Genomic DNA, 14,504 nt, shown 5'->3' with positions numbered 1-14,504 from the left:
TTGATTGGAATGGAAACATTTGTGCAGATGAAATTGGTAAACTCTAATACAAATAATTGAACTGTTTTACCAAGTAATATTCAAAACTCCAGTCTTAATTTCAGGCTATTTCCTAGATTGAATCAGCTTTAGCGATTTTATTTAGCATCGGTAATGTTAACTCTGTGAAACAGAAATATTCCTAGTGTCCTATAGTGAAGAACTTAAATTAGCAGGACATATTATGCCACAGAGAGATCCTGTGTTAATTTCCTCCCTCCATTTTGCACAAAATTAATGAGTATAGTACGTAATGATTTTTAACAAAAGAATACACGTGCACACACAAAGCCTTTAAAATGGTTAGGGTTACATCTCTTAATTTATAATATAGGGCTAGAATGGAATGAATTGGGATTATTTATTTATTTTTTAAAGGAAGTAAATGTGAAAACCGAAAAAAGAAATAAGTAACGAGTAAGTTAAATCATCATGAAATTAGCCTTACTTTAAATTAAAAGACCTCCGTGAGTCATCAGCACCCAATATTCAGGGTTAAACACTATTTTAAGAGAGTTGCTTTGTTACAGAATGAAGAGGCTGGGTTCATGCATAATGCTGACCCAATAATCAGAGTTTGCAAGCCACAGTGACTTGACTCATAGAACTCATTAAGCCAAAATAAATGCCAAACTGGTTTAGTGTGATGTATGAACCTAGCTGTAGCTTGATATCCTATTACGAAGTAAAATAGGCAAGAGAAATTCTGTGTCAAGGATCATGCCATCTGGGAAGCTCAAGACCTGCAGCTGTAATGTTTGACAATTCTGCATGCTTCAGAAAAATATAATACTTATTTGCAATCCTGTTTTGGAAGCAACTCTTAAATCATAGTATTCCCAGTAGACTACTGGTTTAAGAAGTCTTTTCAGCAATCAGGGATATCAGATAAAAAGGTGATTTTTGCGGGGGGGGGAGTGCGACAGCTTAGGCACATTAGTTATTCATAATGCAGATAGATGTATTTATTAGAGAAGTCAGTTACCTCTGAGTCATAATTTCTATGAAGAGTTATTATTGTTTCTGGATATACTGTATATGGTAATGGAAAGGAAGCAAAAATTAATCTTTGCAAAAGATATTCCCATTTGATTTTGCCCTGGTAATACTAGATGATACCTAGTTAATCCTGTAGCCAGCATCTTGCAGTACTTTTTCTGCTGATTTTTGAAAGGTTAGAGAGAACTGTACTGCACTGCAACACTGTGTGCTTCTTTTGTTGGAAGGCAGAATCTTAAGATAACTGTACATGGATATTCATTGCAACTATAGAAAACTAGTATAAAATCCTCCTTGTGCTCGGATCAGTGTCAGTGGATAGTAGAATGTGAACAGGATTTGCACATCACACCACAATATAGTGACATTCAAACAGCTTGAAGTGGCACATCTGGTTGTGGGTTGGAAGTTAATCTAAATGGGATTTTCATGTAATCTTATAAATTGACCTTAAAGCAAATATGAGGCATTACTTCTCTTTAATTTAGGGCCAAATTATACATTATAACAGGGTAGCGTAGTCTGAAGTAAAATGTCTCTTTAATGTTTTTTCCAGACAATAACTAAAGAGGAAAAAGCTTTTCTTGCATGTTGTTATCCTGATGAAGATTGCCCTCTTCCAAGGCTGCTGTTTGATAGAAAACACATATCTGCAGGCATTTTGTTGGATTGAGACTGGGGTCTTCAGAAATTGAATAAATCCTTACATTTGTAGAAGATAAAATGGCCCCTGAAAGAATGGAAAAGATGTTTTTTTTCCCTGTTCTGTCTTGCAGTTACCCATACTACTACTTTTGTGTATATGGTGGGGGAGAGAGGAGGTTCTCCTGTCCTTTATATAAAGACAGGATCACAGGGAAATCAGTGAACATACTTCTTTCTACATTTCCTCCAACAGAAGCATCCCACTGGTATAACATCTGTTGTAGGAAGTTTGGATCTCATACATTATGGGATTTTCTCATCTACAAGGCAGATAGCAGCCTCAGAAATGAGACATGAATTTCATTGGGAAAATGGCATGATGAAAGGTTAACTGCTACTGGTAGCCTGAATTCTACAAAGAAACAAAGCAGGTCACTCTCTCTCTCCTGCAGCTTATGTAATAAAAAAAAAAGAGGCATTCACATATCACTATTGTAGAAAAAGCATTGGGTTATAAATTTTATGTCTTCATTAGCTATAATAATGCTCAGAGTATGGGAAATGAACAAAATGAGCTTGTGTCTGAGTACAGAAAAGCAAATATGATTTCATAGTTAAAACGCAGACTGGGATAACTTTTGTGTGGATGATTCCATGACTAGAATATAGCAACTGTATGTTTGTTCAAAAGGAGCAGAAGCAAAAGAAAGATATAAGTTGTTGCACAAACATTCTTTCCTAGAAATCCAAATGAATGAACTTGGCAGTACTGTGGAAAGAATCTGGGTTAAAAATAAAAGCACTACATTGTTAACACCTACTATTGCCCTCCTGATCAAGGGGTGGAGGTGGATAATACCTTCCAAAAGCAAATTTGCAGAGCTTTCAAAGAGGCATGAAATGGTAGTGATGGAAGACTTTAATAACACCAGCCTTTATTGGGAGACAACTTTGCAGCATGGTCCTTCCAGCAAAGTCATGACACCTCTTGCTGATGACCTTCTCCTGTAGAGGATAGAGTAAGGCACAAGAGAATTAGCTATCATTATAGCTAAACAATTTTGGGTTTAAATGCATACACTGATTCAGAGGATCTTTATATTGTTTTTCTTTCTTTTCTATTTTTCTTTTAGCTTTTTTCTTTTAGCTTTTTCTTTTATTTCACCCTTTTTCTTTTTTCCTTCTTATTTTATTTTAGTTTGTATTGATTTTTACTCTTGTTTTTAAAACTTTCAATAAAATTATATTTAAAAAAAGAGAATTAGCTACCATTGGCAGCTATCAATAGGGAAGATATAATTGAGGAAGTGGACATAGTAGGAACATTGGGGGGAAATAACCATGTAATACTGCAGTTTTTAATTTTAAGAAAATTAAATTTTAGACTTTGAACAAAGAAGGGAAAGCTTGCAGAACATCATTTCTAGGCCCTTTACTCTGACTCTGAAGAAGCTGTTCCAATTGAACCTGGGGAGTGTCAGCCTCAGGAGACACTGAACCAGGAATCACCTGAGGCTGATCAAACACAGGAACCATCAGAACAGCTGGAGCCGTCAGGTGATGAGGCATGGCCCCCAAGCCCTCAGACTCAATGAGTAGAGCAGAGAGCAGAACAAAGAAACTTAATAAGGCTCTTTGCCAAGCAAGGGAGAAACCCTTCTAATTGAAGATAGCTGGCTGCAGGGCTCCTGGGGGAGTAAGGGTGGATTGAGGACAGCTCCATTTTTGTGGAACTGACGACCACAGCGGCTTAGAGGACCTGGTGAAAGGTCTGGCTCTTCAGAACCATCTCCGGATAAAGGAGATAACAGGATCACCTACAAGCACTCCTTATAGAGGCTCCCTGTGGAGCGATCACATTTTAGCAATCTCCAGCAGGCTGAGCGCTCTGGGAGTCGCACGAAACACTGAGCCCGAGCCGTGGCTTGGAGTCTTCCAAAGGACACTACATTTGCTTTCACTTCCTCTTTTAATTACCATCAGAAATTACTTATTACCGATTTACTTGGACATTAAAAACCTTCTGAAAGGCAAATTGCTGTACACCAGGAAAATTTCCTTCTATCCTGGAAGAAATTAGATTTAAGTAAGTTTAAAGATTGAAAAGAAAAAGTTTAACTTTTGGAAACAGTGAAGGGAAGTTAAGAATGCTGACTGGGGATGGATTTGAAAGAATAGTTGTTGTGTTTTTTTTTAATGGACTCTCTTAATTTTATAAAAATACAGCAGATAATTTTGGACTTAATTGTAAGCAAACCTATTGTGGGAGAGTTTTGGCTCTGAAAGTAAACAAAAGATAAGACTGGGCTTTGAAGGTTAACTAGAGGGAACCAGAGAGCAATTAAAAGATACATCCTAACAATGGAGGAACATTGTCTTACTATAGAAGAATTTAAATCTGTTTGGGAACAATGTGTTCAGGACTTATTTTAAAAATTGGATCTAACAGAGGTTATAGAAGAAGAAACATTTCTACTGGATAAAGCAAAAGCTGAGGATGATATGAATAAACAGTTTAAAATGAACTTAAAAAGAAATGTCAGGTTATAAAAGAGATACGGAAGATATGGAAAAAGATGGTGTGGATCTGAAAATGGACTTAAATATGTTTGATTACAAGAGTGACATGGTGAAAAAAGTTGTAATGGATATACAAACTTTACTGGTTGAAGTTTTAACAATTAAAGGGGATATCCAGATTACAAATCAGAAGAGTGAGTTGGAGAGTTCTTTTACTGTGGATCCACAGAATGGAAGAGTTAAATCTCTGAAGTTGCTTCTGAAAACAGACAGGGAGAAAATGATAAGAAATCACTATGTGGGACTTTATTTGAAGAACCAACTGAAGATCAAGCCTCTTAAAAAGAAGAAAAGCGTGTTCAGAGTGGACTTACTTGACCAGGGTTAAATTGTATAAGTTTTGATTTTGAGTTGTTATTATTGGAACCTTTTTTCTGCAAGATGATGTAAAGATTTTTTTTTATATATATAGGGATGAATCTTTTATTTCCTATTTGTTAGAGAAAGTTAGGGGTTAGTATGTAAAAGGGACTTATTGGATCTAGTTTAAATATACAGATGTTGTTATTATTGTATTCTTTATCCTTATGGGGATAATTTTTTCAATGTTTTATTAGAAAAAGTTCTAAGTCAAAATGGAAAATAAATTTAGTTGTTTAAGCTTAAAACATACGGGTTATTATTACTGATACTTTTAATGCTTTTGCTATGTAAGACTGATCAATGAAAATCTTTTTTATAATTTGGTTATTGTTTAGTGATGAGAAATGGGAAGAAGAGTTTCTTTTACTGTAGTATCAGAAAAGGTATTAAGTTACTGTAAATGCTTATACTTGTCTGGAGGGAGAGGGGAGTCACTTTTTATATGTCTTTCTTTTTCCTTTTCCTTTTTCTCTTGTTCTCTTCTTTTTTGTTTGTATATCTTCTAATTATGTATTAGCTTTTAATTGTGTAAAACTCTTAATAAAAATATTATGGGAAGATAGCTGGCTGCAGCCTGATTTGAGAGGCAGCCCTGGCCCATGTTTCTCCATTGGAAACAACCATCTGATCTCCTGCGTGCCATTTTCAATAATTTTTAAATAATTATCAAATAATTGATAGTAATTATTAAAATTATTATTAATTTTAAAATAATTATTAAATAATTGAGTCCCATCATTCTGCTGGATTGGAAGAATAAAAAGTGGATTTTAATAAACCCAGAACACTGATGAGTACAATTCCATGGCAAACTAATGGAAAAAGAAGCTCAAGATGAATGGGAATCCCTAATTCCAACGAAGAGAAAAACTGGAGGGTAGCAAAAGAAGTCAGTGTGGCTACACAAATATCTGAGAAGACAGAAAGATACAGAAAATGGAGACAGAGTCAGGTCACAAAGGAAGAATACTGACAGATAGTCCAGAACCACAGAACTGGTGTTACAAAAGTAAAGATTCAGAATGTGTTGAGTTATTAACAAAGGATGCGAAAAGATGCTAAAAATAACAAAAAGAGCTGCTTTAGCTGTGTCAAAAGAAAAAAGAAAAAAAGTGTACCACGTGCTCAACAGAAGAGGGTGAAATCTCATTCCAAAATGGAAGAGAGGGATTCTGATCACATGTCAGTAAAAAGCTTGATAACAGTAAGAATGGTTGGATGGGGGCCTTATCAAGAAGGGTAATGCTCCCCCCCCCCATTTGATATGTCCAATTATAGGCTAAACAGCCATTGGCCTAGATTCCTTTTCTTGGATTTCTGCACTGAACAGAGGCTGGACTCAGTGATCTAAAACTATGATTCAGTGACATAAGTGGTTAGAAGGATATTTCTGTTCATTGAATTTTCTCGCTGAATGATAAATGTGAAGGTTTGCTGTAAAGGCAAATTGTAAAGATCTAATTGCTCACAAAGATACATATTTCTGATGAAAGTGGCACTGGTAGACTTTTTCTTATCATTTTTCTCATGCATTTTTAAATTAAAATCCATTCAGAAACTTTTTTTTAATTGTCTGTGTTAGCCTTAACGAAATCAATTTAAATTGCCCGTACTAATAGGCATCCCATGTTTTCTTTAAAAAAAATAATTCTGGAAGCTTCTTATTGTCATTTTGCACTGTAATGTTGTACTCTGATACTTAATTTCCTTCAAGGAATAGCTAAGGCAACCATAAACCACTCTTTTCATTCCCTTAGTTTTTAAAAATGTGCTCTTAATTTTTTTCCCCCTGTGAGGCTTTTTGAGTAACCAATTTGGCCTAAGTTAGTCATATATGAGAGGTGGAGAACAATCCCTTTTTATTTCCATTTCAATGCTGAATGTATTATATAGCAGCTTGATGTTCGGATTAAATTTGTTGACATACTAAGGCCATGTTACTTGCAGATGAAGCATGATTTTGATTGTGTCCCCTTAGCATTGTCTTTTCTTAGATCATAAAACTATAGTTAGTTACTTTTCTGTCTTTTCTTTCTTAAAGGTATTTTTGAATTGTTACCATTTCTTTACAAATGTTTTCTTTGGCAGTTTTTTTTTTTTAGTTAAAGGCAGCCAGAAGAAGTAAAAGTTCTGCAGTAGCAATGTGCCATGTAAAACAGGATCCCACACCTATAATTGAAATTGCCAAGAATGATAAATGGGTGCCACTGGAAAGCTTATGGTATAAGTATCCTATTGCATTTTGTACATTGATTGCAGAAACATTAATGTGCATGTTAAAATAAGATTCTACCTACAAGAAAAATATCCGGAAGAAAAAACTGTTGTATAAAATTTATTTGAAACTATTAAGTTTCATGGTGCTTGAACTGTACTTTCTATTTAGATTTTTAACTGTCTTTTTGAATATCTCACAATATTCAAAAGCACAAATGTTGTGACATTGGTTTAGCATTTAATTAAGTAGAGTATATTTTATTTTAAAGATTTGTCTTATCCTAGATGGTATGAAGGACATTCTTCATTTAATTAAGGGATTAAAGATTTGTTATGATTGCACAAATAGTTTGCCTTTCCTTTGGAACCTCAAGATGGTAAACATAGAGTCTCACTTTCTTTTACCTTCACAACAAAAATCTGGCGATTTCTTTGAACTAAGAGTAAGCCCAGGGTCACCCAAGCAGCTTCACTTTGAGTGAGGACTCAAACCTGCCCTTCTCGAATCTCAGTTCAACATCTTACTCCCAACACAATTACTTGAAAATTGTGTCATTCTGAAAGAGATATCCCTATACCTACCAGCATTAAAGACTATGCAATAGAAAGAGAAGGATAACAAATGTTAGTTATATTGACTCCCTTTTATATACAGGTAGTCCTCACTTACCAACTGCCTCATTTAACAACTGTCTGAAGTTACAACAGTGTGGGAAAAAAAAGCTTTGCAACCAGTCCTTGCATTTACAACCATTGCAGCATCCCACGGTCATGTGATCACTATTTCTGTGCTTCACAACAGGCTTCCAACAAGCAGAGTTAATAGAGAAGGCAAAAGTAAAATCATAAGTCGTGGTCATGTGATGTGTTGCTTAATGACCATGGTGACTCACTTAACAACCAAAGGGGAAGTGCGGTGATAAGCCTGCTGTGGTTATGTGATGTTTTGCTTAGCAACCGCTGTGTTTAGTGATGGAATTGCTGGTCCCAATTGTGGGGGCTAAGTGAGGACTGTTTGTAATCCTATATACTCAGTAGGTCTTCTGGGTATATATGTATTTATATTAAAAATCTACATGCCACTCCTTAAAAGTGTTTACATGTGTGCAAAAGTGGTGTAAGAGTCACTTTATTATTTTAAATATAATAACATAGTTTCTAGACAATGAAATAAATTAAGGTATACTGTATATTGTATGGACATGTGGAATCCACAGTTACATTTTTTTCACTATTGGCGTCAATAGGACATGAATTGGTCTGTCTGCCTATCTATCTACCTACTTACTTTTACATACATTATATAAAGATTCCTGGATCTTTTTTAAATAGTAGAATTGGAAGTAGTAAGAGATAATTTCTGACTATTGATGGCCAGGGCAAATTCAGTTTCATCATAAAACATCAGTTAGCTTTTTTACAGCTTTGTATTAATTGCTAACAGAAGTGAGAAACTTATTTTGTTTGTATCATATTTCTGGTTCACATTTAATCATTTTCAAATGAAAAAAGGGGAGATAATTGAATATGCTACTTTCTCCAAAGATGCTTTTACTTTCATGCTCAGAGAACTGCAGGGGCAAATCCCTTACACAAAGGAAAGATGCCAAAAACTGTTTATGTAAAGATCACTTTTATCTCTATGTTACTTTCTGGAAAATTGAACCTGGCATACATTCTCAGTTTTATCTTGCCTCTCTGGTTTGTGTATGTTTGTTGTGTTATTTATGTCCCTTTATTAATACCATGACGTAAATGTTAGATATTATAATATGACATTGTGAAATTAAATTAATTATTTTTTTTAAGATGGCAGATCATACAGAAGTAATGAAAGGAATAAAACAGTATCCTGGAGTCCGTTATCCAGTTCTTACTCCTAATCTTCAAGGTTTCCATTCTGCTGTATGTATATATATATATATATATATATACTGTATATACGTATGTACTATATAGAATGAAGAGAACATGTGCTTAAGATATAGAGCTACCCAGACCGGGGAGGTACAAGTTCGAGTGCACCTTCAGTCATGAAGCTTACTGGGAGATTTTGGGCCAGTCGTCTTCTTTCAGACCCAGGATTAAGTCAGGATAAGAGTTAACAAATAAACGAATGTTTTTAGCTATGCTAAATATAAAAAAGAACATTAATTTTGATATAAATTAGAAAAAATAAATCCTTCCAAAACATTCAAAGAATTAGAAATACCAAATAATAGAAAGCTTCCATTCTTGAAGTTAAATCCAAAATATATTAATCAGGATTTAGACTTCTTGAAATGTATGACTTATGCCAATTTTAGAGCTTATCCATATGTCTTGCTTGCTGCGGTGTGAAGACAGCACATGTGCCAATTGCAAGGAAATATCTTCACAGAAGAATCTACATTTGATCACCTGCCTGCTGGTGAGGCAGGCAGAAGTGGGGTGAAGTGTTCCAGCATGGAACATCTGTCAAGGTGTGTTTGCTGCCATGCTTGTGGTGCTTGTGATGGTAGTGGGGAAATGGTTGGGATGTCCCCTTCCTTCCCGAAACTGATTTGGTCCTGAGGAATGGAAAGTTGTGGAAGGCTTGCATGATAGGGCTTTAAATCACAGAGGATGATATTCCCATGGCTAGACCTAATAATTGTAATAACCTCTAGTCTCCCCTTATCTCTATCATAAACTACAGCATGGCTTATAAACTGCAATAGCTATTCATTCAAGCTATTGAGTCAAAACCAAACAAACTATATTATGGCTTATCCTGAGAATGCCCAATATGCAGTCTGCTATCATCCATTTTGTAGCCCAAGAATGGGTGGAACCATTCCATCCCTCCCCCCCCCGCCCCCGTGGGGAGGTCTTAAGGTGTAAAATGGGTGCTGATTATCAGGATTTCTGTTTTACCTCTTAAAGTCCTTGACACTACCCCCTGTTGACACACCACACAAAGCTTGGTGATCCCCAGCTGACAGAAATTGCATTACTCTGTCTGCCAAGTTTGTAAATGAGTTTCAGTTCACTGAATATCTCCACTTCCCTTTCAGAATAAAAGCCAATGAACTGAAGCGAAGATTAGGAAACAATAGAGTAACATCATGCCTCATCTTTTCTACTTTAGTCTTGAATCCTTATTCCAGTAAGTGGAGTCTGAGACTGGACACCATTGAGAAGACCTGAGTTAGCAGCAGTTCCTCCTACTAGTCATGACTATCTAGATCTTAAGATACTTAACTGGAAATAATTTTCTCTTGGAATGACTTCATGTAAATTTAATTAATTACAGGTAGACTACTTTTTGGTTACTTGAACTACAGATGGTAGGGAATTACTATTAAAAAAATATATATATATATTACAATTGTATAGTTCCTATTTACTTAAGAAAAATGATCTTTTTTCCCCCTGTTCTGTTTGTTTTTGTAGATAGCTGCTGGAGCAACTGAAGTGTCAGTGTTTGGTGCAGCATCTGAGACTTTCAGTAAAATAAATATCAACTGTACTATAGAAGAAAGCCTGGAAAGATTTGAGGCTATAGTTAAATCTGCAAGAAATATGGACATTCCAGTGCGAGGGTAATAATTATTAATTTTACTAATGTGATCATTTCTTTGCTATATTTTCACACTGACTAAAGAAATTGAGATAGATTACTAATTTGCAACACAATTTTTGGTTCTTTATTCAAAGTGAATCCTAGTCTATTCAGTTGGACTTACACTATGTAAGGTTGATTTTAAGATTGCAGTCTTAGTTACTCCATTCTATCACAATGCTGCAGGTGTTTCACTTCAGACTGATTACTTACTAGTATTCCCCTTTACATAAGTGGGTTACAGCAGTACTTGAGTCCTTGTTAACCCCAATCTGCATATCATATCCATGCATAGCTTCTCTTGTGCAGTTTTTCAACATACTTGAAAAAATCCAATATTTTCTTATAATCCATTTCTGGAATCCTCCAAAGATTTGGATATCTCTAAACTTTTCTTCCTTCCTAGTAAAGTCTTTTGGTAAATTTGCAGCAATTAAACTGATTGGTAATGAACTGGAGCTCATGTGGAGGAACTCTTAGGATGGATTGAATCAAATATAGAATGCAGTTCAATTTAACTCCCATTTGAAATCCTTTCCTTGACAGTGAATGCAACAATGAGTGCTCACTTCTGTGCCTGCATTTACCTGCAAAGAATAGGCCAACAATGCATTTCTGTACTATGTAGGATTTTTTCTGTCCAGATCTTACAGCAGGTACAGAGACTTGTTGTGAAGAATTTTAATCATTATTTGCAGAAAAAACTGATGTGATTTGTCTTGATTTGGACTCCAGTGTTGTGGCAGAACAGAGAGACTACTTTGGGAACTCCTTGTCCCGTTCACATGGATTTTTAGCATGTAATGTATGTGGAGATGAGGACCACCACTACGTCACCCAATACCTTGTCCTTATTGGATGGTTAGTTTGGCCCAGATGGGATTGGGCTCCATGGTTAAGGAGGTGATCAATGCATTCTTGAGGGTGGATTATGTTCCCGCTGGCTGTTATAAGGTCCTTACTGAAAAAGCCTTCTCTTGACCTGGAAGATCCTTGTAACTGCAGGGCAGTCTCATATACTTCATTCCTGGATAAGGGCTTAAAAAGAGTAAGGGCTCAAAAAAGTTGTGACCTCAGTGGATTTGGATGCAACTGCTTCTCTGGACAAATTTATGTCAGGTTTTTGGCTGGGATATGGTCCTGAGACTATTCTGAACACATTGATGAATGACCTAAGCTGGAATCCAGAAACTAGATGTGGGAGTAGGGACCTGATAGTTTTCTAGATTACTTAGTGGCTTTTGGTACCATCAACTATGGTATAATTGTAGGCAATCTGGCAGGATTGGACCTTTCCAGTGAACTTTCAGAAATCATGTTAGGAGTTTCAAGTTTTATGTTTTGTTTTTCCTGGCAATCTAGAGTTAATATTGCAAGAATGCATCAACAGCAATGGGTAAATCTAATGGAAAAATCTCCTTGAAAGCTTTAGGGAGGCTTCTTAAGTTACATTGCTACAGCTGGACTGGCATCGATCCAGGGCCAGGCAGATTTGGTATATGTTCATGTAGAACATATACATTATCAGCTGACATACTGGAAGATGTCAAAGGCTTACTATTTTTTTTAAAGTATGCAACCTAAATATCTTTATTAATTATTCATGCATATAATCTCCATATTTATATATCTAGTCTAGTGAATGAAATTAATTAGCTGAAGATTCAGAATGAGAAAAGAAGTGTTTCTTCTGAATAACCTGTAATTATTAAGGTTCTGAATTGCTGCTGCAAGGTACAGTGAAGCTAAGCCCTAGATAGGGGGGCTGTGCAAATCATTCTGGAAGTATTTTGTTCAGAAACAAAATCCTGTCTGGATTTGCAAAGATACTACAACCTCTTGATGGCTCAGCATGGCAACTTTGAAGACTTTCTGGTGGAAGTGCCTTCTATGCATGAACATGGCTACCCAGAAGACCTTAGAAGGGCTCTTGGGAGGGGAGAACACAGAGAACATGTTTTCTCCCCTCTCAGGACCTGTAGCACAATCACCAACAGAAGACATTAGTACAATTGCATAAGTTTATTTAATCAACGTTTGAATACAATTGTCCCTTTAATACAATTCTCAGTTCCAGCACAACTAATTAGAAGTACACATCGCTGATCAGTATGATTTTCCCAGCTAATGCAAACAGAGAAATTATCTTAATTAGTAATCAGTTACCAAAGGATGTTTGTGGCTCCTTGATTTAAAAAGATGTTGCGGTGTGGAAAAGATAGTGAGAGAAGCAGCGAGCAGAATGCAGCAAATGAAGTATAAAATGGAGAAGACATTACACACTACATGCATGTTCTTACACAATACATGTACACCTTTACACACCACACACATCTACTTACACACAGTTTCTCTTCGTCACTTATTTTATAACCTAAAAGTTTTGGACTCTGACCAGCTGGTTTTCATCAGTCTTATCATGGAATACTGATTTAAAATTCTATAATTTTAAAAGACAATTTGGAGAGGAATTTAGCTGTTCTTAAGCAGTTCTTGATCATGAGGTTCATGTCCTGACTCTTGGCATTTTTATGCATCAATCATACTTTGATTTTCTGCTGATCTTTGGCACATCATTATTTTAGGCCATCCTGGCATGTTGTTGCATTTCCATGCACCTGTGCACTCATATGGACCATAAGTACTTCATTAGGCTGAGTATTTGTCATATAGTTCATTATTCATTATCCATCATAATCACAAGAAGAGGTCATTTGTGGGCAAGCCTGCAAATTATCTTACATTCCTTCAAATGTGAATTTTCTCTGGTTCCTGCTGGTAGTACTGAATAAAATGAATCCTGGAGAAGAGTTCCCAGCTTGGGTTAAAAGCATATATCAACAGCAAAAAGCAAAGATTGTGGCTAATGGAGCGCTCTCTGCATATTTTTAAATTAGTAAAGGTACAAGGTAAGGATGTCCACTTTGTTCCTTATGCATAATAGCTCTAGAAATATTCGCAGAAAAGATCCAAAGTGAGAAACAAATATCAGATCTCAAAATCTGTGGAGAAGAACATAAGCTTAAATGTTCTGCAAATAATGTAGTATTAGCCTTCACAGAACGACAAAGGGCAATAAAATAGTTAATGAAAACAATTCATAGCTTTGGAGAATTCTCCAGATACAAAATCAATGTCCAAAAACCAAAAATAATTACAAGATATCTAATGTAAGGAGAAGATAATCTTTCACAGGAAGAATCTGGCTGTCAGATAGCCCACTAAGTGAAATATCTTGGTTTGCATTTTATAGGCAGGAATCAAGAAATATATCAAAATACCTATGCTAAATTATGGCAAGAAATCAGAAGAGATCTTGAAAGCTGGAGGAATCTAAATCCATCTTGGTTAGGATCAATTGCAATTAAAATGAATCTATCAGCCAAGATAAATTACATGATCCAAATGGTGCCAATCACAATGTCAGAGAAGACCTTACAAAATGGCAAGAAATTGTCAGTAAATTTATATGGAGTGGGAAAAGACCTAGAGTTAAGTTCAAATTTTTACAAGATTCAAAAGACAGAGGTAGTCTTGCTCTTCCAAATTTTAAATTGTATGATAAAGCAAGTTGCTTGTCATGGATAACAGAATGGATAAAATTCCTGAATAGTAGAATGTTAATACTTGAAGGAACTGGCCTAGCTAATGGACTTTACAGATATTTATGTTACAGAAACATTATCAGACAAGTTTATCAATGCTACACTCAGCTCTAGATGTACAATTTAAGCAACCATACATTTATTAATACTAACATTTGAGAAACCATAGTTAATATTGATGTAAACTTTTCCCCTTATCTTTAAAGGTTTAAGTTACCTAAATCATCATGGTGTTAATAATCTCTCATTAATATTGTAAATACCACTGTACCCAAATCATATAATGCATTATTTGCACCTTATAATACAATATTTTTTTTAAAAACCTGTTTGTTTCTATATATCCAAAGTACTTTTTCAACAAGGCCTTCTAAATAGCCATGCCAGGACTGTAGGCAACTGTTTTAAGTGCTTTGGAAAGTGCTTAGTTCATGGAATGATTTGGACCACCAAACTCTTGTCATCAACAGTCA

At 35.5% G+C, this 14,504-nt stretch overlaps 1 protein-coding gene across 1 annotated transcript in view; it reads left to right on the top strand.

Annotated features, from left to right (window-relative positions):
* HMGCLL1 (3-hydroxy-3-methylglutaryl-CoA lyase like 1) overlaps positions 1-14,504 on the top strand; it is a 62,255-nt gene that overhangs the window by 12,796 nt on the left and 34,955 nt on the right. The window contains exons 4-5 of the mRNA XM_088137163.1: positions 8,653-8,748; positions 10,258-10,406. Coding sequence (XP_087993289.1) covers positions 8,653-8,748; positions 10,258-10,406 — 245 coding nt within the window. The remainder of the gene's footprint in view (positions 1-8,652; positions 8,749-10,257; positions 10,407-14,504) is intronic.

This window comes from Python bivittatus, unplaced genomic scaffold (genome assembly GCF_059951505.1).
Source record: "Python bivittatus isolate LINGU-HERP-01145 unplaced genomic scaffold, Pbiv_v1 ctg000020_np1212, whole genome shotgun sequence".
In the NCBI taxonomy this organism is placed as follows: domain Eukaryota; kingdom Metazoa; phylum Chordata; class Lepidosauria; order Squamata; family Pythonidae; genus Python; species Python bivittatus.
The sequence above is the reverse complement of the archived record's forward strand: the minus strand, read 5'-3'. Positions and strand labels throughout refer to the sequence as shown.